The sequence below is a fragment of the Gossypium raimondii genome, chromosome 9 (genome assembly GCF_025698545.1).
Source record: "Gossypium raimondii isolate GPD5lz chromosome 9, ASM2569854v1, whole genome shotgun sequence".
In the NCBI taxonomy this organism is placed as follows: domain Eukaryota; kingdom Viridiplantae; phylum Streptophyta; class Magnoliopsida; order Malvales; family Malvaceae; genus Gossypium; species Gossypium raimondii.
In genome coordinates, this window is record NC_068573.1 from 38,437,775 (window position 1) to 38,461,193 (window position 23,419).

The following is a 23,419-nucleotide window of genomic DNA, read 5'->3' on the forward strand; positions in this document are numbered from 1 at the left end:
CAAGTGATTCACACTCGATCATTCCCTAAGTATAAAGATCTCGCATTTGTAGCTAAAGACTAGAACACTCACCTCCAAATCCTTCCCTTGAGAATTTGGGCAGTAAACACTCAACAATGTTTACAATAGAGGTGCTCATGGGCCGGGTCGGGCCCAGAAAAAATTTGGGCCCGCGTCCTAGGCTCGAGCCCGGCCCGAAATATGGGCCTGAAATTTTGTCCAGGCACGGCCCGGGAAAAGATTCCTAAGCCCGAGCCCGGCCCGGCCCAGCCCATTTTTTAATAAACACCAAAAATTTATTTTAAAAATAAAAAAATAAATAAGTATTTTAAAATATTTTAAAATTAAAAAAATTAAAAATATATATATTTATTATATTCGGGCCGGGCCGGGCTGGGCTCGGGCCAAAAAAGTGGTGCCTGAGGCCGGCCCGTTTTCTAAACGGGCCTCGTTTTTTTACCAAACCCATATTGCGGCCTATATTTTTACCCGAACCCTCCCATATTTCGAGCAGGCCATCGAGCCGGGCGGCCCATGAGCACCTCTAGTTTACAATTTAGCTTTGCACTTTTTCACAAAAATAATTTTTCAATGAAAGGATTAAAATGCTCTCAATAAACTCTCATACAAAACCTAGACAAGCCTCAAATCATATATCTATTTTGACTTTTTAACATAGAATTTAGGTGAATACAAAGTAACTCCCTAGAAATAGTTATTACATCATAAACATTCAAAGCACAATCAATCAAAGATATGTTCTCAACACTATACTCGAATCCAATCCAATCTTTAAAAGTCAATGATTGGTTTCTATAGATAGACCACAACATATTCAATATAACAACATATTAACATGTCCAAAGATTTTCTTCATTAAATTGTCAAACCAAATAAGGCAAGTAATAAATTGCCTCAGTGACAGCCTACAATAAACATTACCGAGTGCTACTCAACTTCATTCTCCACATCTTGCCTCAACACTTTTCATTGAAGTGATTGAAGTGGGAGGCAAAGATACTTATTTATAGACAATTTACATCTAAATTAAAAATAAGCTCTTAATATTTATCTAATAAAAATCTAATTATAACCATTGCTAACCAATAGAAAACTTGAAGCATCCAAAGTAATATATTCTCACCCATAAGAATTAAGAAATAATGTATACAATACAATAAAAATACTTAATTCCTAAATTACTACTATATAGCTGGCCATGGAGAATTCTTATTGTGATCATCCTTTGGTTGTATTTCATTAGAACTCCTATGCGACCAATTACCCTATGAACTCTTGAGCTGTGAAATTTGCATCTTTTATGGGACCCTTGAGCTTTCCAATTTTCATGAGCTGCTACACTCCTACTGGGTCTTCCTTTGTTCATATCAATCAAGGAAATTTGACAGGCAGCTTTAATCGTAACAAAAAAAAAAATAGTCGACATGGAAGACTGACAATTATTAAGAAGTACGTCTTTCATTATTTCCATCAAAACCACCCGTTAGTCTAACAAGCTGCAATATATGTTCTGTTTCCAGAGTTTCTTCTGTTCAAGCAAAGCATATCACTCAAAATAAACACTTCATATCAACACATTTTGTAACCAAAAATGAAAAAAAAACACATTAATGAATAAATTAAGGCCACTTGCATCATTTGAATCAGGTTCCTCCGTTGAGTTTTTGGGCAGACATGAGGCTTTTTGTTAACCAAATTGCTGTTTCTCTAGATGAAGCAACTTCATCCCCAAACGGTCGTAGAATACCAGCAAGCTCATCTATTTTGTCTTGCTTAAGAAGCCGGGCACATAGCTCAAGCAGAGATTCCAATGCATCGGCTCTCTTCTGACTTGGATTCTCCCACGCACTCTTAATTTCATCACTACTCAAAGCTGTTAGTCTACTCAGCAGCGACACATCACTTGCTGTCAATTGAACTGGTCTGCCACCATCTTTCTCTGTTAGAATGGAGCAAGTGTTCGTCTCCGATGTTGCTCCTACTTCATCTTTACACGGAGGTGCAGCATTGCTTTCCGATGACAAGTAACTCGTGTCAGCTCCTTCTGTTTTTGCATTAGGACTACTGGTTTTATTTGAAGAGCATCTTTGCTCTACATCAGTCTCATAAACAGTTGATGAACTTCCATCATCCAGGAACCCATTTTTATCATCATAGCTTATGCTGGAAATTGTCAATTTACTGGAATCCTCTGATCTACCAAGAACCGGCAGATCCAGAACATCTTTTGCTGCTTCAAGAACCTGCATGTCACAAAGTGTCTCCGCATCTTTTTTACTTACAGTCATCATATCAGCTTCTGGTAAGTTTCGAGTGGGCTCAGAAGTGGGCTCTTCTTGGTCATCACGATGAGAATCAAATGCCATCTCTGAAGTTGACACCACATGAGCATCCTTTTGAGGAATGCTGTTAAACTCAGCCTGTTTGTCAACATTGCTAACACTTACTTCAGAATCAGTGGACATTTCTTTGGAATCACTAATGGAGTTCAACATTTCAACAGCACAGCTAGTAGGATCTACCCTCTTAGTGACAAGGTTGTCTTCCATACTAGCTGTGGATGCTGGCTGCTCGCAACTAGAACTGCTTAAGAGCACATCAGCCATTCTCCGAAATGTATGTGTATTTTCTTGTCCATTTGATACCCCCACATCTTTAACCTCCCTATCTTTTCCAATGCCATGTTTTCTGGACAATGATTTTTTAGGTGTCTTCTCCTTTGGACTGTTTGTGGGCTTGATAGGAAGATAGACAGAAGATAGGTTTCTGCAGCGAAGGAGATGCGGCTGCAAGTGGGGGTGCCTTAAGAGTTCAGCAGCCTAAAATATCACAATGCTCGGATCAGTATCGATATTAGCGATTAAAATTAGAAAGCTAAAGACAGGATGAATTGCACTCACATTTGGTCTGTGTTCCGGGTTCTTCCTTACCATACTCTTGATTATTTGTTTCCTGAAACATGTAGTCATTTAAGAGTTTATAAAAAGAAATGAAATAACATTGTCGATGTTAAGTAAATACATACAAGAACAATTAAGTGGATTAAACTGGTCACCAAGAAACAGATGATATTTATAATGAGTTGGAAAAAGTAGCTTACAGTGAGGAAGAATACAAAATCGGGAGAGGAGAAATGGAGGATCTGTTGATCTTGTTAATGAGTCCAGCCATATCCTGTAGAGTTTATGACTTTAGTTCAAGATAGAATTTATGGCAAAGAAGATTAAGGATAACTTGATAGTAGTTAAACAATACTAAGGCAATGTCAATTTGCTCATGTTAAAAAAAACTCACAGGAGCTCGAAACGCTGGGTGATGTGCAGCAATCTCAAACATACAGCAACCTGGAATAATAAGTTTATGTCAATACTAGTTAAAAGGATAGCGTATATTGCATCTCAGAATTATGCTTTGAACTTCTTACCAAGTGACCATATATCAGATTTATATCCATAAGGTATATCTGCCAGCAGCTCTGGACACATATAGTTGGGTGTGCCAACGACCTATTGAGAATATGCAAAGTGTAGAAAAGAATTCGAGTGAATCCCGTAAAAGCTGGTTTAAACAAATTCCATAACCAGAAGTAATTCACAAGAAAATGTTTTTATTCCAACCAGAGATACATTAGAAGAACTTGCAGAGAAAAGCCTGTTGCATTGAAGGAATTCTAAGACAGTCCGAGTTTTTTTCTTAATAAAATAAAAGATAAGACCAACAACATACCGAGGAAGCTAGGTCTTCCGTGTTAAGTAATTTCGCAAGTCCAAAGTCACCTGTACAGTCCATATAAGACATACATATCTTAGACGACATCAAAAAGGGAGACAAACCTGACAAAGAACAGGGGTTCTTTTACAATAATCCTTTTCCATTCATACCAAGCCGGATGTCATTGTCCTTTGTAAGGAATATATTTGAACACTGAGATCAAAGTACAAGTTAGAACATAGCATCCTCGTTTAAGAGCTTTTCTCCACAAAAGTGACAAAGATAGAAGCAGTACTTTCAGATCCCTATGAAGAACGCGGTTCGAGTGTAGGTAGTCCACGGCTAACAGTAATTGAGTCATCCATTTGCAGATTTTCTAGGGAGCCAAAAGAGAACAACAAGAGGGTAAATATCATCTCTAGCATGTGCATATAAGTAGTTCAATTGCGAAAATATTGCATTACCTCCTCGGGGAAGTGCATACCTCGGGCCTTCTTAATAAGCTCAGCCCTAATACCAACAAAAATTGTAAGTGCCCCAATTACTAATTCATGTATCCTAAGAATCAGAAAGCATCTACCATCTTCTTTTATCGAGAAATCACTATTTAGTTACATTGTAACCCAATTCAAGCTAATAAATAGTAATGCATACAATATAGCTCACCATAAAGTCCCACTCATTAACTTTATTGGTGAGAAATTTATTCTTTTCATCATCGACTGTTTGCATTGAAATTATAAAAATGTGGATGATAAGAATATGTTGTTTTTCTCTATAACTTCTAATCAATCAGGCAAGATAAATTATGTTACTTTCATATATAATCTGACCATAAAATCCTACAAATTAACTTTAGCTACGTGAAAGTATGGAAGGTTTTCTACTCATATCAGAACTTTACTAAAACAATCTACAAGTGTAAAAATTCCCCAGAATGTGCTTAAGACAATTAACGAACTTGAGTATTTCATTGTAATCTGAGAATAAAAAGATCAACAACTCTTTTTGTGGTAACTTACATGTCCCCTCCTTCACAGTAGCTGGTTACAATGCAAATGCTGTTTCCCTTCAAAGCATGAAGTAACAAATTACTGAAGAGTCAGTCATGGTCTTAACAACCTAAATTCATAATATTGCACAGCAGCTCGAATGTAAATCCAAAATAGTGGTATAACCCTTTCACCTTATCAACCCAAGCATCTTTGTACTCAACAATATACGGATTATTTAGTTTTGCAATCAATTCCATCTGCAATACAGCAAAAGCACATATGAGACACATTCTCAAACATGCATCGACTATAGATGAATTATCGTGTATTCTTGGTTTGAGATATGAAGATTTTGGTAGGTATCAAAGAAAAAGCTATCTAGACAACTTTTATATCTTATTTGCCATCAATTTTATACATATGATATTACCGTAGAAGACACTCAATGAAATGGCACAAATGGATGATCATAGCAGCCTATGTTATCTGAACTCGCGGTGAACGTTGGATAAGGCTATGTGCCCAACACGGGTATACTCATTTTTTTAATAGCTTTTTCATCTATTTGGAGAATCATACTTCATACTCAACTAAATATCTGTCGGTCGAAAAGAAGTACTCTAGGAAAAATAAGTAGTCCAGGTAACATAAATAGCATAATGTACATCCTTTCAAACTGTTTCAGTATTCAGTTTTCAAGTGTGATGTAAGCAGGTCTGGCTATGTATGCGAGCATTATTTGTTCCCAGAAATGCCAAAAATATTACATCTAACACGAGAATATGCAAAATATATCTATATAGTTTTAGTAAATAAAAGAATAGCCTGCAGTAAAAATAAATAAAAATCACAGCTTCCAGATAGGCAATGAAGGATGGAAAATGGCAAAAGAGGCAAAAGCATCCCTGGGGGTAGAAAAAGATGTGAAACCTAGCAGCCATCATAAATAAAAGGTTTGATTATTGAAGAAAACATAGACATCCTAATTGACTATGCAATTTTCACAAGTCACAATTCAAATGTAAATTTATTAAAGCAAGCACCAGGAAATGGAATTTTGGTTATAGGAAAGTGACCTCTTGGTGAGCTGTACGTTTGAACTTCTCTGTTTGTTTGGCCAGGCGAATCTTCTTCAACACATACCTAACATAATATGAAAAAATTAAGGAAAATCATACAAAGTTTATAGGCTAAAGTCAATAATTGCTAAAGGACGAAGAACCGTGCCGACAGCTACTACAGTAATGAATTCAAGGCCACATGTTGAGAATAGAGTCTTTGTTGCTTAACCAATCACAGAAATTCATTACTAAAATAACAAAACATTAACAATTGCATGAAATTTATAGCTGTTGATTATATCAGAGTTTATGGAGAGGGAAGAGAATAAGGAGAACATACTTACTTCTTTTTCTCAAGTTTATGAAGAACAAGATAAGCAGCTCCGAAAGCTCCTCTTCCAATCTGTTCTATAACTTCATAGTCCATTTTGGACTTGCCATCACCATTATCACTCTCCATGGAGACCTTGAAAACACCAAACATAAAGATTCAATCTATTATTCATCAAAAAAAATAAAAACCCATTTCAGGAATCTCAGCCAAAACAAGTTCATAAGAAAGAAACCCCCTCCCCCAAGTTCCAAAATTTGATGCAAACGCAAAGAAGGGAGAGGAAGGAATATTTGAAGAAAAAAGACAAAATTGAGGGAGTGAGAAGTTAAATACAGAGCCAAATTATTGAAAAAGCTTAAACCTTTGATGATTATTGAAGCTCTCTGAAAAAATGCAATGATCTTATATGTAAAAGAGAAACATAGAAAGTTGAGTAAAGCTAAATTTGACAATGATGATATTACAGTGGAAAATAAGGGGAAAGGGAAAAAGATAGAAGTGGATGGACAAACTTAAGTAAAAGCAACATCCAACAGTTACAAGATAATTAAAAGAAATTAATAGTAGATGACTAACATACCAAATTAATTAATATAAGTGGGGAAGAAAAAGCCTAAAGAGATGGAAGGACAATGAAACCCCCCAAAAAAAAAAAAAAAGTGGAAGGACAAAGTCAAGCAGCTAATACAGGTAACGAAATAATACTTGTAATAACATAATTGGAAAGTTAAATAATTAGAAGGAAACCAAAACAAAAGAACATAGAAAAAGAATAGTAAGTTGAAACAGACAGGGTGAGGTGCAGAAAAGACCAAAGTAAAAAAAGCAAAGCCTTTGCTTGCATTTGCAGATTCATGGGAGATCACTTACATATACATACATACAATAATAAAGCCAGAAGAATGTATCCTAGCTTGTAGTTGTGATGTCACTATCTTTAGAAAAAATATATAAAAACCCCCCATTTAAAAAAAAAGAAGAAGAAGAAGCAAAATCCTATTTAGAATTTTTGAATATGCCAGAATATTTCAATCAAGGGGTGTGTGTTTTTTTCCCTTTCTGGGGTTTTTTTGGGTTTTTGTGTATGTGTGACATGCACCACTTGATTTCTGGTTTGTTTGGTTGGCTTTAGGTACATTGATGGATTAGCTTAAACTTTCTTTTAAAAATGCTTTAAAAAAGAATTTCATAATGTGCACCTTTAACAATATGAAATATTAGTCACTAATGGGGTGTAATCATTTTGTTTATGAATCTTTTGATGGTAGTATAATAAAAAAAATTAAAAGCCAAAAAAGTTTGGGTGCCAATGGATTCATCAATCTAGTAAAAGCTTCTCCTTGTTTGGAGCTTACAGAGCAGTTATTTTGTTGCTTTCCTTTAAGAGACAGCACACACCCAAATAAACAAATGCCTTTGCTTAACTTAGCTTTTCTGTAGAAACAGTAAGGTATCTTATCCTGGTAAAAATATATGCTTGAAAGTTCCAATAGAATAATAAACATTTGATCAAATGAGATCAAACACTATACTGTCCAGAGATCCAAATTGAGCCCCAAATGCAAAATTTGGGATTAGGACCCTAAATTTGAGATGCATGAAAAGGACTCTAAAGTGGTCACTTAATCCACCCTTGGAAACCTACAAAATCTTTGCGGAAAGAGGAGACAAAATGACCCATCTCTCTGCTACTTCCAATGAAGCATATTTGCCATTCTAAGCTAAGCACTTTCCCAAGCACCCTATGCTATCATTCAAAAAACTTTTGTCTTACTATATGCATCAATCAACATTGCCATAAGCCCCATTCCATGCTCCTTTAAACCAAGTTTGGACCAATTTTGAAGCCCTTTTTCAAAACCTATTCAACTTGGGGTAGCAGGCAGATCATGGTGCCCATGTCTGGACGCAATGTTCTAACAATTTGTTGTATTTTAAGATTAACAGAATGAAACCATGGTAAGCAAAAGTGAAGTTGATATAAACATATCCTTTCCGTTTGATAAGCTCAAGCTGCTTCATCCTGCAAAAAGACATTTCCTAACCACTTGCTTTCTTCAAATTGCTACTTATTAAGCATTACCACCCAACCAGTCATTGGACATGATGATGTTGATGTTGATGGTAGGGAATAGGCTTTTTGGATAGCAGTTAGGTTACTTAACAACTGAGCTGTGTTTTTATAGTCTAAGCAGGCATAATATTTTATGATTGCTTCCAAAACATTTCATCAAAAAGTGGACAATTCAAGACAAAAAAAAAAATCTAAAACAGTTTCATGTTTTAAGTAATTAGAACAATGGCAACTTTAGATGCTTTAATTTTTACATAAAAAAAAAAGAATCCTAGAAAAGAATCTAGGTAAGACCCAATGTCATGGTTTTGATTTCTTGTGAGCCTTTGGGGTTTCAACTATCCTCTCTAACAGTGGGTTTCAGAATCCGCATTACCACTGACGAAAACATGGAATCAGACCGCTCTTTCCTCCTCACTTCTGCACTGATATATATATGCTACGTAAGTAACTCGACATCAATCTCCAGACCAAAAAATGACAGTGATGAATTTTAACTGTTCAACATTCAGGAAAAATATTTGTCATCATCTGTTAGCAGTTCTAGTCTTGCACTCTCCATCATTAATTTAATAACAATTTCATGTAATTATGCATCAAATTTCAATTTCGATTCAATGAAGGACGTAAAACTTCAATGCAAATTAATATATATATATATATATATATATGTTCACTTATTTCAATTTTGAGTTGAGTAAAGATAATGATAGGATTATGTAATCCACTTAAAAAACAATGTCAGCAGGTTATGCGAATTTAATTAAATTTAAATTGCTTTATTAATAAATTGGTCCTAAAGTTTTTCACCAAAAAATCCCAAAAGCATATGATGTTAATATTTTATTAAAAATATAAAAAACTTCCTTCATAATATAACTTACTTTTGTAAATAAAAATTATAAAATATTTTAATCATTTCTCAATTAAGTTAAAACCCAATAAAAAAATAAGTCCACAAACTATACCCATTTTCCTACTCTTAAGTATTTAAAGTTATTTATTTATTAAAACAATACCTAAATTATCATTTTTTTCTTATTTTATTTAAAATGTGTCAAAGTTTTTATTAATCAGTATTGTGATTCGGGTAAAATGAAATATTTCAATTTTGTTTAAGCATTAAAACAAAACTTACATAATAAGTACTGTAGAAGGTGACACGTTTACAATTTTTTTTTCATTTGGGTGGGAAGTTCTAATTGTCTCTTCACCCTTATACTTTTGAACTTTTAAAATTTAGTCTCTTTGTTTTTAAGTTCAAGAATTTAATTTCTCGGTAGAAATTAAAATTGAAATGATAACATTGTTAAATGGAATTTGAATATACATTATCAATTAAATAAAATGCCACAGACCAATTGAATTTTAGTCATTACTAAAATTTGAAGAGTGGATGGAGGACTTAAGCGAGAGAAAGACAAATGTTTTAAAAGAGGATTCTGTATATTCGTGGTTTTTATTCTAAAATGTTATATATTTCTTATAAATTTATATAAAAAGTATTTTTATTGTTAATTAATATTTTAAAGTGATTAGCTTGAGTGTTGACTCATGGATTGATTTAAGATTAATCTATGTTAAAATGTTTAAAATTTATTTTAAATAATTATTTTGAATTATGTATTTAAATGATTTTTATCCGTACAACTACTCCCGAGTCAATTTAAGTTTATATTCTGATTTTCTTGCAAATGGTTTTATTTATTTATAGAATTATTATCCTATCAATTTCTCCTTAAATAAAATTAAAAACGGATATAAATCTTAATTATTTTTATATATAATTAAAAAATCATGAATAATAATATAATTACAAAATAAATAAATAAATACTTAAAGAAATAATGTTTTTAATTTAAAATTAATAATCATTTAATCAAATAAATTATTGAAAGGAATTATAAATCGCGGGGAATTAACAGTAGTGAGATATAATTTGACGAAAAGTGAAAAAAGATACTTAAATGAAAAATAGGCCCAACAGCTATCTGCCATCTGGGCTACGATAGGCCCAACAGCCGATTTAATCTTAAAAACTCCCATTACGTCTCTTGCTTCCTAAACCTATAAGCATTAGCCACGTAACATACTGTGAATGGTAGAAGCGTAAATATAAGCTTTCCCAAGTGCAATGAATCAAGCTTTATCGAGTCTGTGGAAAGCGCTCCTTTTGCAGCGGAAAAGTAGTCGTCTTTTAAATAACAGGAAAAAGAAAAACGGTAATTTTTTTAAATCCCAAAAAATAAATCATACCACCCAAAATTTTCTCTCTTCTCTTCTCGTCTCGGTTTGCATAAATCTCTTCGGTTTAGGTAATTGTTTCTGCGTTTTGCTTCTTACAGTTTTTGTCTCTTTTGATGATATATTAATTTTTTCTTACTTTTTTGGTTGAAATTAGATATGAAGAAAGGGACTATTTTTTTCTTAATTAAGTTTTCTATTAAATTTGAATTCTATATGTGTACTTAATTTGCATGAGACAGGAACTGCCGGGGTTCGATTTTGTCATCAAGATCGGCCAAATTAAAATTTCAGGTAAGAGCTAAGGGGGTTTTCTTGAGTAAGGATTTTCTCCTTATTCTTTCTCTCTGTCTCTATTTTGAAATTAATTTCTTCGATTATTTTCTTCCTATTTTGTTAGTATAGGTTTCTTAACTTTCATTTAGTCTGTAATTTGATTTGTGCTATGAAAGTCTTTTTGGGTGTTTAGGGTCTTTGTTAAATATTATGAAGGCATTATTTTTCTTTTGTTTAAAAAATTTTAAGGATGATTCTGAATTTTGGGTGCTGCTGCTTTTGGCTTGTTAAGAAGTTTTAGTGTGAATTAAGATTAATCCAGTGTCGTTGGGCATGTGGGTTGTGGAGTCAATAGGAGGCCTGTGTTCCAAGCAACACCACCATGTTATCATGCTAAACTGATGTACTTAAGGATGGTGGTGATATTAGATATATGTACCTGTTATTTGTATTGGCCGATGTTGACAAGTGCCAAGGTGAAATCTAGATGCTAGAAAGCCGATATCACCCTATATGTAAGGTGGAATAAAAGTGCTCACCTCATCCAAGTAATATATAAGAAAAAATTTTTTATCATATCTAATAATCTGGACTTCAATAAAGTTAGTTTAATAAGTTCTCAAGATTGCTTTTAAGCAAAAATACTTTGGTTATGGAGTCCAAATCACTGGTAGGGGTCCTGCCAGTTTTTATCTTTTATTTGTTTGGACCTCCTTCGTTTTGGGTTATTGATAGTATGGTGGTTTCTTTAGGCGATCGGAGAAGATGGAGTCTCATGATGAAACTGGGTGCCAAGCTCCAGAAGGTCCCATCCTGTGCGTCAACAACTGCGGCTTCTTTGGAAGTGCGGCTACCATGAATATGTGCTCCAAGTGTCACAAGGCAATGATTCTGAAGCAGGAACAGGTGCAACTTGCAGCAGTATCCATTGGAAGCATTGTTAGTGGCTGCTCTAGTGGTAGCAGTAAGGAACCAGCTGTGGCTGCTGCTTTGGATGTACAACCTGTAAATATTGAGTCAAAGATTGTGTCAGCAGAGCCATCCATTGATCCTTCTAGAACAACCGTCAGTGAGTTGGAGACAAAAAAGGGTCCTAATAGGTGCTCAACATGCCATAAGCGTGTTGGTTTGACAGGATTTAACTGCAGGTGTGAAAACCTCTTCTGTGCAGCTCATCGTTACTCAGACAAACACGAGTGCCCTTTTGATTACCAGGCCGCTGCTCGTAATGCTATTTCTAAAGCCAACCCTGTAGTCAGAGCTGAGAAACTGGATAAAATCTAAGGGTCCTGGATGAAGGTGAAGATTTGTGTAGTCAAATATGATGATTCTCCCTCTATTCCTTGTGTATTGGGCCCATTGTAGTGAAGGTTTATAAGTTGGGTGCTTGTCTCCCCATATTAGGGAAGACATGGTTGCAGTGTAAGTCTTATATTCCATGTCAATCGGTTGGCATTACAATGGCTCATGTTTGTAAGACTTTGTTTGTGCTGGTTTGATGGACAACGATACGATTGAACACCATGGTAATGCTTCTTTGTGGTATACACATTTCTTTATACTAGTAGCTCGGCTATATCATGTGAAGTGTGTTTTGTTACTTGGGTCTCCTTTTCTGAACTTTACTTTGAAAATGCTTTCCATTTTAGATGTTTTTTTTTTTAATTTGTCTAACATTTCATTTTCTTTTTACCTTCATAAGTTATTAAGGTACCGAAATGAATTATTCCAATCACTAATATCATGTTGATCTATGTTTGATAGAAAACAGAGGGCTTGAATTGCAAAAAGAATGAAAAAGATTAAAAGGAGCTATTTAAATGAGGTCGTTTAGTGAATTTTAATATTCACTAACTATATTTCTTTTTTTATCAATATTCACAATATCCTCCCTCCCTCCCACCCCCCAGCCCCTCGTGATCAAGGGTTTTGCTTGAGCCATTTTAGACTCGTGTGGCTTCCCTATGGATAGTGTGCTCTAGATCTCGAGAGTTGATGTGAGTGTCTGATTTTGGTGGTTCGTTCAAGGTTCGCTGCTTTGGGTTGGTGGCTGGTAGAGAGGTTTCTTTAGTTAGGGAAGCTCTAGAAAGGCCTCCTGGTGTGTTTCGTGCTATTTAGGGCTCCATTGTCTCTTTGGTTGCTGCTGTATAGAAAGAAATAGAAAGGAGCTAGTGTTAACTAGGGTGAGCAAAATCCGATTCAATTCGAAAAATTCAATAAAATTTTCAAATTTTGAATTAAATAGTTCGAGTTATTTGAGTTAATCAAGTTATTTAGATCAACTCGAATAAAAAATTAAGTTTTTCGGTTTAACTCGAATATGAATTACACAATTCGAGTTATCTGAAAATCCAAATAAGAAAAGACAAAACTACGTCATTTTGATAAATGTTTACCTTTTCTAAAGTTAAAAGTCAAAACCATTAAGTTAAAAGTCAAAACTACGTTGTTTTAATAAATGTTTACTCATTAAGTTAAAAGGTAAAACCATTATATTATGTAGTTAAATAATTTTATACTTCATTTACTAGTTAAATAATCGGTTTATGTAAACTCAACATTGAATTTAAATAATAGGATTCGTTAATTTGACTCGACTTGACTCGAAATTTTTTTACTCTATTCGATCCGATTCGAAAAAAATACAAATTGAGTTCGGTTGCTAAAATAGGATTCGTCAACTCGACTAACTCGAAATTTTTAACTCGATTTGACTCGACTCAATCGAATACTCACCCCTAGTGTTAACACCAAGAAGTCAATTTTGAACCTCTACTGCCCTCACTAGCCAAACGTCATGTTCCATTAGTAAACTGGAATAACATATTTTAATTTTCGTCTCAATGTAAATTTCAGTGGATACCGGTCATATTGGTGCGTTTTGATCCTTTTCAATTTGTATTGGTGCATACTTACCTGAACTAGTTGGTGCTATTTTAAATTTTACTCAAGATTTTAAATTTTATTTATTTAAAATTTTTATAAATAACAATTATTCACGTGTCAGTTAAGTAAATTGTTTACATCAACTTTGAGTTTTAGACCTTGTAATATATATGGTAATATATGATTTGAGATATGTTTCCACGTATACATAATATATGAAAATATTTTTAAAAAATATTAATAAATTTGAAACGGTACACTAAAAGACATTGATATTGATTTGTTCCAATGTTAAAACAAAAATAATACATTCAGCGGTATGGTAGTGATAACCCTAAGATCTAGTGGCTAACTTCTCTTGTGAGATTGGTGCCCGTTTCTGTCGAACCCCTTGTGGTGGCTGCTGGTGCTTGCCTTTGAGGCTGTTGTGATGGCTCGGCCTGTCCTAGTGGAAGGTGGGCATGCCAGTTTATCTTCAGAGGTGGCACTCGGCCTATGTGCCTTCTTTGGTAGTCTGTACTGGATCTCTTTCAATTTCATTATCTTATTGTTTGTAATAATCCATCTTTGTTGGAATGAAATTTTCTTTATTCAAAAAAAAGAAAACCCGAAAATACAACATAATAAGAAATAAAATAGTGTAATATGGACATAAATGAATGAATAGAAATTTATATAAAATAAGCACAAAACCAAATTTAAAATGATTTCATATGCTATAACTCTAACATTTACAACGCGTTTGGTTGGGGGGATTGCATGCGTATTCCCCCCTATGCAGCGGGCCCACAGGTAAACGGGCGTTTGGTTCGCTGTTACCCCAATCCACGTGTAATCGGTTACCCTCTAAAGCCTTTATTGCGCGTATTAGGTAATACGGCCCCTCATCCCCGATTGCCTAATCGGTGTTTTCCTATTTTCCTATTCCGTTTTTTGCCCTCGTCCTCAACCTTCTGATTCTCCGACTCCTCCTTGCACAGGCAATATTTTTTGCCCTTCCCAGCAGTCCGTCATTGATTTAAGTTTAGGGTTTCTTTGATTTTCTTCATTTTATCAAGAAGGAGGAACCGATTTGCTGTTTTATTTTCACTGTTCACTAACCCAAATCGATTTCCCTTTTCTCGTTTCAGACACCTTATTCATCGCACTCTTCCCCGATTTGCTGTCACCGGGTAAGTTTTCCAGAGGTTTGCATTCACTCTTTTCACTCTTCACCGATTTGCATTCACCCGATTTTCCTTTTCTCATTACAGGTTGTTGTTCATCGTTTTGAGTTCCCCGATTTCCCTGGTTACAGGTTAGTTTTCCTTTTTTTTCAAATTCTTTGTTTTTGTTGCGTCTTGGTCTGTTTGGAACTCAAAACTATATTTACGCCCCCCATTACTACTTCTAATCCCCAAACAATTGAAGATATCCTCCCCAAGTAAAACTCCTCTACGATTTGTGAGGAGAAACTTGAGGGGACGAATCTGCTCTCCCTTGCTATTCCTTCTTAACTGCTTTCGATCTTTTGTTTTTGTTCTTTGGCATGCTAATGAGCTTTATGATTGTTTAGTTGTTGTTTGGCAATCTTAATCTGCTCAAATTCCAAACAAATATTATTTGCGTAATTTTAGTTGTTCTTGTGTCTTGGTCTGTTTGGTCTGTTTGGTCTGTTTATATTTTGTTGTTAGTAATGCTCTATGCTGTTTTGGCTAGATTTGGTTCCAGTTTGCTTAGCTTAGGTGGAATGGTGTTGGGTTTGATATATATTTTACATCTGATACTTGGAAGAGATGTTGTTTCTTTTCCTTTGCTATGTAATCCAAATACTTTTAAGGCATGCAAGTATGTTATATTGATTATTAAAGCTATGTTTATTATTTCATAGGTAGTAGTACAGAACCATTAGGTTCATTTTGGTTGCAATCAAAGTTAATAAGCTTAACTGCAGACTTGAGGCAGTGAGCAATTACGGCTTTGTTTTCTAAGTTAGCTTAATGACTGATCCAGACTTGTGAATTGCCATTTAAATTGCACGGTTTGTGATACTCATTGTTGTTTGAAAGAGTTGTGATATGTTCGGTTCTCGCTTGTTTTGGGGATAATTAATTGCAAGTATGGTAGGATATAGCTCATTATTTAGATTTTGAAATGAAATCAGTAAATGGGTTACTTGATGTAGAGGTAGATATTCGATTAAGGGTTAATTATGTATAAACAATCAAGTTTCAATTTCGATTTTGATGGTTATATAATGTCCAAATTTAAAATGAAATGAAATGTTGTAAATGCTGTAAATTATGTATAAACAATCATGTTTCAATTTCGATGGTTATAATTTGTCCAAAGTTAAGATTAAATCTTCATATGTTAATTTCTAATAAGATTTGGTACATCAATATTTGTCTTGTTACTTTAACGATTAAAATGCTAACGCAAATTTTTATACTTGATAATAATATTCAAATTTCTTATTTAATTGAATTGATTATAATCTGTTTTCAAAGAAATTATCAAATTATAAAATGACACTAAAATTGACATAATTATTCATAAAGAGTTTATTCCTTTTCAAATGCGTATAATGTTAATTACTCATGTTTTTGTTGCATCAACGGAGAAAATGTTCTCAAAATTAAAATTGATAAAATCTTCTTGAAGATTAACAATATCTCAACAAAATTGAAAGAATTAGCTATTTTATTAATTGAAAAGATATCTTATACGAGATTTATTTTAATAATTTTGCATCTCTAAAGTTTAAAAATAAATTTTAAAGTGTTATTTATAATGTTTATTTAATAGTTAGTTAACTAATTTGAAGGTCTAATTTTACGCTTCTCTTTTTAAGTTTTTAGAAATGTTGAGAGACATTAGGTAAATATATTAACAATTTAATTACCTTAGGAGTAATTTACCTTAAATTTAATGATTAGTAATAAATTTGATAAAAAATTTTATCTATAATTATTAAGCCTAGTATAGTATTACTTCTTAAATTTTAATTCGAAGACGAAAAATTTATGCAAATTGCTATAGCCGAAAAAATTTTATAATTTATAAATATATCGATAAAGATTCTACTTTTTGATAATGTGTAATTGCAACTTGGGATTGATCTTGAGTTTCAATTTTAATATGTTGCGCTTATGGCTCGTCGCCTTTAATTGCACAAAGTGTGAGGCGAAAAGAATTGGTATTCTTTGTGACAATATGGTTGGAAATCTGTAGAATTGCGATTTGGTTCTTATTTAGAATGGGTGCCAGCCTTAGCCTACATACTTATAGACCAAGGATTATGTCCTATACCTTAGATTTTATGCAAAACGGGATTATGTGAAAAGGCTTGTATATGCTAGTGACGAGACCTGTATTGAACAAGTTAGGATGAATAGATCTGCCTTTTTTAAACTATGTGAGATGTTAGAATCGATAGGGGGATTGAAGTCGTCAAGAAACATGCTTGTTGATGAGCAAGTAGCAATGTTTTTACATATCATCTCCCATCACCTGAAAAATCGAGTTATCAAGCATCACTTCAGAAGGTCCGGGGAAACTGTTAGCAGAGCATTTCATAGTGTTTTAAATGCTGTCATACGCTTAGAAGATGTCTTATTTAAAAAGTCGAAGCCAATTACAGCCGATTCTTCTGACACAAGGTGAAAATGGTTTAAGGTATTAGACTGAGTTTTATATATAGCTTGTACAACATTTAGTTGACTTAGATTTAAATTAGTATTCTAACTCAATGTTTTATATCATGTGATATAGAATTGCTTAGGTGCTCTTGATGGAACCCACATCAAGATTAGGGTGCCAACAGTTGATAAACCTAGATATCGAACCCGAAAAGGTGACATAGCAACAAATATGCTAGGTGTTTGTACACCTGAGATGCAATTTGTTTATGTTCTTCCTGGTTGGGAAGGTTCAGTTGCCGATGGACGGGTGCTTCGAGATGCCATTAGTAGAAGACATGGACTAAAAGTTCCTCATGGTAAAGTGTATAGTTAGAGGAATTTGAATTATTCATTAAGATCAAACTTTGTGTGCTGAATTAATCATTTATTAAAAAATTTATTTTATAGGTTGTTATTATCTAGTTGATGCTGGATACACAAATTGTGAGGGATTTCTTGCACCATTTAGAGGACAGCGATATCATCTGAACGAGTGGCGCGGGGTTATCACCAAGTTCTCCGCAAGAGTTTTTAATATGAAACATGCCTCAAAGACGTAATGTCATTGAAAGATGCTTTGGCTTATTAAAACTTAGATGGGGAATACTTAGAAGTCCATCGTTTTATCCTGTAGGGGTGCACAATAGAATTATTATTGCATGTTGTTTGCTCTATAATTTTATTCGAACCCATATGAGTATTGATCCCATTGAAGCGGAGGTGGGAGAAGGATTACCTACTAATGTGGTGGATGACGATGAACCGAATATCACAAATATTCATCCATCGGATGCTTGGGCAACTTGGAGGATGGAACTAGTCAACCAAATGTTCGATGAATGGCAAGCATCTAGAAATTAGTTAGGTTTAGGGACAACTTGAGTTTGAATTGATTTGTTGATGTTATTTTATGTATCTAGTTTATGAAACTTTGGTGGTCTTTGATTAAAATTACATATTGTACTAAACTTTGTTGAATTATAATTTAATTATCTTTTCATTCAAAGATGTGTTATAAATTTAAATTTAGTATTGAACTACCGATATAATATTATAAACTGTTCACCTTTTGATTCATGATATTCAAAATAGTAAATAATGTTAATTTGTTTTTTTTCTTAAGAACAATATGTCAGGTGTTCAACCAACGGGTGCTTCTTCTCAAGCTTCTCGAGGAAGCAAAAGAAAATAGGTTCCAGAAGAGGATGCAGCCTTGGTTTCTTGCATGGTGGATTTGCACAATGTAGGGACATTTAATGCTGATACCGGGTTCAAAGCCGGTTATTTGAACGAGCTAGAGAAAAGGCTAGAAAAGGCTAGAAAAGGCTTTACCAATAACAATGTTGAAGGCGAAACCAAATATTGAATCTCGGATTAGGTGCCTAAAAAGGGAATGGTCAGTTGTCTACGACATGCTTAATGGCCAAAACAACAGTGGTTTTGGTTGGGACGAGCATAAGCACTCGTTGTTCTTGAAGATGCGCTTTGGGAATCCTATGTAAAGGTAAAATGTATTTCAAGTATTTATTTGTTTTTTTACAAAACTTATAACTAATATGATTTCCTCTTTTTTTTAGAGTCACAAAGAAGCCTCTCAGTTCAGACATCGTTCTTTCCCTTACTACAACTAGCTTACTGCGATATACGCAAGAGATCGGCGATCGAAAGACGCTCAAACAAATTGATGTTCTTGAAGAAATACATGCTGAGGATGAACGTACTACAGATATGAATGAAGAGAGAAACACATTCTATGACTGCGAAGCTGAAGTCTCTTTAGACGACATGGATGTTTCTGGTACAGATCTGTGAGGAGATAGAGACCAAGGGGGTTCTTCATCTTCAAACAAGAGAAAGAAGAAATCTGATGCTCGTGATAATGTGTATTCTTCATTTGAGGAGGCTGCCACTTTGTTGGGGGAAAAAATCCAGGCCGTTGGCGATCAAATCAGTAGGAGTATTGCCTCCGAGGTGGTAGTTTAGCAGAAGTCAGAAGAACATCAAAAGATGGAAGAGAAAGCTTCAAATTTATATTCAGCCTTATGGTCAATTGAAGGTTTAACCGACAATCAGCGGTATGATGCTTTGAGTAAAATTCCCGATCATCCAACTCAAATGATCGTTTTCTTTAGTTTACCTTCTGTTGCCCGATTGGAATGGGTTAGAAGATTTCTTTCTCACCATTAAATATCAATGTTCAAACTTTTTGATGTTGTAAAACTATATAACGTATGGATTATGATGTACAATTTCATTTTCATCTAACTTTTTCTTAATATAAGTTAATTATGTTTATGCGAATATAATTCTCAAGTTATATATTGATTTTAGTAAATTCATATAAGAACATTTTATTATTAAGAATTTTATGAAATTATATATGACTATTAAATTATATTTAATATTAATTATTTTAAATTGTATAAATTCATATAAGAAAATTTATTATCAAGAATTTTATGAAATTTAATATTAATTATTAAATTATATGTAATAATTATTATTTTAAATTATACAAATTCATAAAATATAATTTATTAGTTATAATTATTTTAAATTATTTTAAATCATATATTTTAATTATAATATATTTAATAATAATTATGTTAAATTATATTTTATAGTATCATATATTATGATTTGAGTAAATTCATATAAGAATATTAATTATTAAGAATTTTATTAAATTATATATTTTAATTATAATATATTTAATAATAATTATGTTAATTTATATTTTACAAGATCATATATTATGATTTGAGTAAATTCATATAAGAATATTAATTATTAAGAATTTTATTAAATTATATATTTTAATTATAATATATTTAATAATTATTATGTTTAAATATGATTAAAATATTTATTACTGATATTAATAATCTTATTAAAATTTAAATAACAATAACAATAATAATTTACCAAAACAAATTTTCGCTAATTATAAGAATTTTATTAAATTATATATTTTAATTAAAATATATTTAATAATAATTATGTTTAAATATGATTAAAATATTTATTATCGATAATAATAATCTTATTAAAATTTAAATAACAATAACAATAATCATTTACCAAAACAAATTTATGCTAAGGGTATTCTAGTCATTTTAGTTTTTTCCATTATGCTATTACACCTCTATTCCATTCAACCAAACACAAGATTACTATTACGCCTCTATTCCATTACATTCAACCAAACAGTTGATTTGCTATTACACCTCTAATCCAATACACCTCTAATCCAATACACCGAACTTATAGTCATTCATCCTTAATTTACTTTTAGCTACAAAATTATTCACAATTTTGATTGTATTACCAAAATGCCAATCAATATGTAAATTACTTGGGATTATTGGAACTCTATTTTTGTTGGATTAAATTAGGTTGAATAACTAAAGTAAGCCCTAAACAATTGTTTCATTGGATGCTCTCCCTGCCCCACACCATTGCAGTCTTGCTCGGTAATCATGGGTTGAAATGAGTGCAACCATTTTTTTTTTCTTTTTCGGGGAAAAAAGGAGTTGAGTTTTCTTTTAATTGCACCCAAATGGTTTTCAATTTCTATCTTGATGTCAAACTTCAAAAGGCTTGCTTGAAGATGATACTGTTGGCGCTCGTATTAAATTAATTCTCTATCAATGTAAAAATGCAATGCTTGGTTGAGGCTGGTTTACTCTCATCAAAGGCAATAGGATATGAAGGAAATAAAACAAATGAAGCATGGGGGGTAACAAAAGAAATTAAGATGGAAAAAAGAAATGAATGACCCACACACACTACCCTCCAACCTCAGCTGAAAGCAATGTTGGTATTCAAAGTGTATGCATTATTGTGCTCATAGCTTTCTTCAATGCAATAAGTGAAATTTGATAATACCCCAACTTTCACTCACCGCCATAATAATAATATTAATGTGTTTGATTTGTTTTCCATCAAAGTCAAAAGAAAAGGGCTCACTTAAAATCTTTTGTTGGGACTTGGAAGACTCTTTTATCTAGGGAATATTAATATTACTTGCAACCCAACCAAAGCACAAACACCCATGACGTCTATCTCCCTCCTCATTGTTGTTATTTTATTATAAATTCCCCCAAAAGAATTTTCCCATTGGATTCTCAGTTTGGGAGTCAGTCTTGGATGCTTTTTGTCTTTTTCTTTTATTTACCCAGTTTCCTACTTACAGGGTTTGACTCATGAAGTTTGAGAGCATAAATAATTTAAAGTAGGTTGAGTGAAAACATCTTTCAATTGGTATCCACATTTCTGAATTGTTGAGTCTTAACTAAACGATGTGGATTTGATAATCAATGTTTATATTCACTAAAAGTCTTATATAATTTTTTTTATCAATTGAGCAGTAGCTACCAAATATTACATTTTTCTAACTTCTTTGTAAATATGAACAAATCATTATTACGCAATTCAGAATTCGCATTAATATTGGTACTAGGCCAAACATTAAGATTCATTTTAGACAAATGGCATCAACCTAAATTGATTGATAAATGTTTTTACTTGGGACAAATTAATAATCTTATATGTATACTTTTAAGGCTTTATTAAAATTTTTAATTTTTCAGAGAAATGATTATGCGTGAAGAAGTTAGCATTGCAATTGATTGGAATTTATACTATGATATGGAGAACATGAAATTATAGTATAACATGGGTTTTTGATGACTACTCTTTCTCTTTCCCAATCTATTTACCCTTTCCCTTTATTCTATATCTTAATTATAAGAAGACCTTAAGGAAACACAAAACAAAAAATATTGATTTTTTTCTGATAAAAGAAAATTAATATTTTATATGAATTTACATTTTGAATCCAAATAAAATGTTTTTAGTGTAAAATAAGCAATGAACCCCCAACAATAATTACGAGAATATGAATTGTGTGATATCAACATTTTCAAACAGCTAAATAGAATTGTACAAATAGTTTAATTTGAGGTAAAAATGAGCTTGTGCCAGGCTGGTAACCAAGTATCTTGGATGCTTTTAGGGCTGACCTGACTCAGGAACACCATAATTACTGTCCTTTTTAACTTCACACTTTTGCTCAAAAGAGTCAAAACTGTTTTAATCCAAAGTCAACTTTTTAAAAGAGAAAAGTTATAGAATAATTAAATTATATGGCAATTTGGTCTCACCCACTCTTTTCACAGTTCCACCACTCATTAATTTATATATTAACAACTGCATACCGCAATTAAAATAATTTGAGTATCCACATTGTGTTCGCCAACCTAAAAATGTTCATTTTCCTGACTCATACAGGATACTTGCATTTTAATTTGTGAAAAACGATTAACCCTCCCTCGAATAATTGCCTTTTTACTATATATATTATATCCTTCCAATGTTAAGCGCTGATACTTTACTTAAGAGTTTCGATACTTATGGTATGGATTAGATAATTTTAGAGATTTAGAATTATTGAGCTTAAGATTTAGTTTTAAATCTTTAGTTTGTTCATTTTTCTTTAATCGATATAGCTCTAAACATTGCTAGTGTAACATAAAGTCAATAGTATAATTAGGGATGTCTTGGGGGGTCGTTGTAGCACCACTCAACTGAGATTATCGTTGTATAACCTTGAAATCTTGGATCTAGAGTTTTGGGTTTGAGGTGTAGGGAACAAAGTTTAAATTAAAAAAATACAGATGTGTCAATGATATCAAAAAAAAAAATTGAAATGACACCAAATAATTAATAAGGGATGCAAAATAATGTGACGTCTTTATTTCATACAATCCTTTCCCATCACATATGTATAACTTGTAATTCCTTTCCCCGTCAAATATGTATAGTGTGAGTAGGCAATAGAATGGGTTAAGGTTTTTGACTCTTGTGCAGCACTTCCACAAAATCAGGCTGGGGGTGGCTAAATTTCTAATGCAGACAACACACAGACCTGGTTTCTTAGCAATACAATCTAAGCAAAGTATTTTAAACTTGACTAAAAATGATTAAAGATCTTAACACCCTTTACATAAAACAAAACACGTTATTTGTTTAATTACTTAAACACGCTTGTTATTTTTTATTAAAGAAAAAAGGATTACAAACAATTAACAACTACAATCTCGTACAACATAAAAGCTTAAAAGTCCAAAAGATAATAAAAGCGTTCTTCACGT

At 32.9% G+C, this 23,419-nt stretch overlaps 2 protein-coding genes across 6 annotated transcripts; one reads left to right on the forward strand and one right to left on the reverse strand.

The window, feature by feature from the left end:
- Positions 1 to 1,460: 1,460 nt before the first annotated feature.
- Positions 1,461 to 7,019, reverse strand: LOC105799516 (serine/threonine-protein kinase Nek6). Of its 5 annotated transcripts, none has more exons than XM_012630116.1 (14): positions 6,993 to 7,019; positions 6,133 to 6,254; positions 5,804 to 5,870; positions 4,919 to 4,984; positions 4,755 to 4,801; positions 4,197 to 4,242; positions 4,028 to 4,108; positions 3,903 to 3,945; positions 3,748 to 3,797; positions 3,446 to 3,527; positions 3,316 to 3,365; positions 3,122 to 3,195; positions 2,922 to 2,973; positions 1,461 to 2,840 (listed from the first exon to the last, which is right to left on the reverse strand). In XM_012630116.1, exons 1-14 carry the CDS (start codon positions 7,002 to 7,004, stop codon positions 1,665 to 1,667), a joined length of 1,968 nt encoding a protein of 655 aa, XP_012485570.1. In that variant the 5' UTR covers positions 7,005 to 7,019; the 3' UTR covers positions 1,461 to 1,664. The 5 variants fall into 5 exon arrangements, with proteins under 5 accessions (XP_012485570.1, XP_012485573.1, XP_012485571.1 ...); XM_012630119.2 differs by lacking the exon at positions 6,993 to 7,019 and adding an exon at positions 6,703 to 6,821; XM_012630117.2 differs by lacking the exon at positions 6,993 to 7,019 and adding an exon at positions 6,484 to 6,646.
- Positions 7,020 to 10,345: 3,326 nt separating this feature from the next.
- On the forward strand, positions 10,346 to 12,316 carry LOC105799517 (zinc finger A20 and AN1 domain-containing stress-associated protein 8). Its single transcript, XM_012630122.2, has 3 exons — positions 10,346 to 10,511; positions 10,683 to 10,734; positions 11,469 to 12,316. Exon 3 carries the CDS (start codon positions 11,482 to 11,484, stop codon positions 11,998 to 12,000), a length of 519 nt encoding a protein of 172 aa, XP_012485576.1. The 5' UTR covers positions 10,346 to 10,511; positions 10,683 to 10,734; positions 11,469 to 11,481; the 3' UTR covers positions 12,001 to 12,316.
- The last annotated feature ends 11,103 nt before the right edge of the window (positions 12,317 to 23,419 follow it).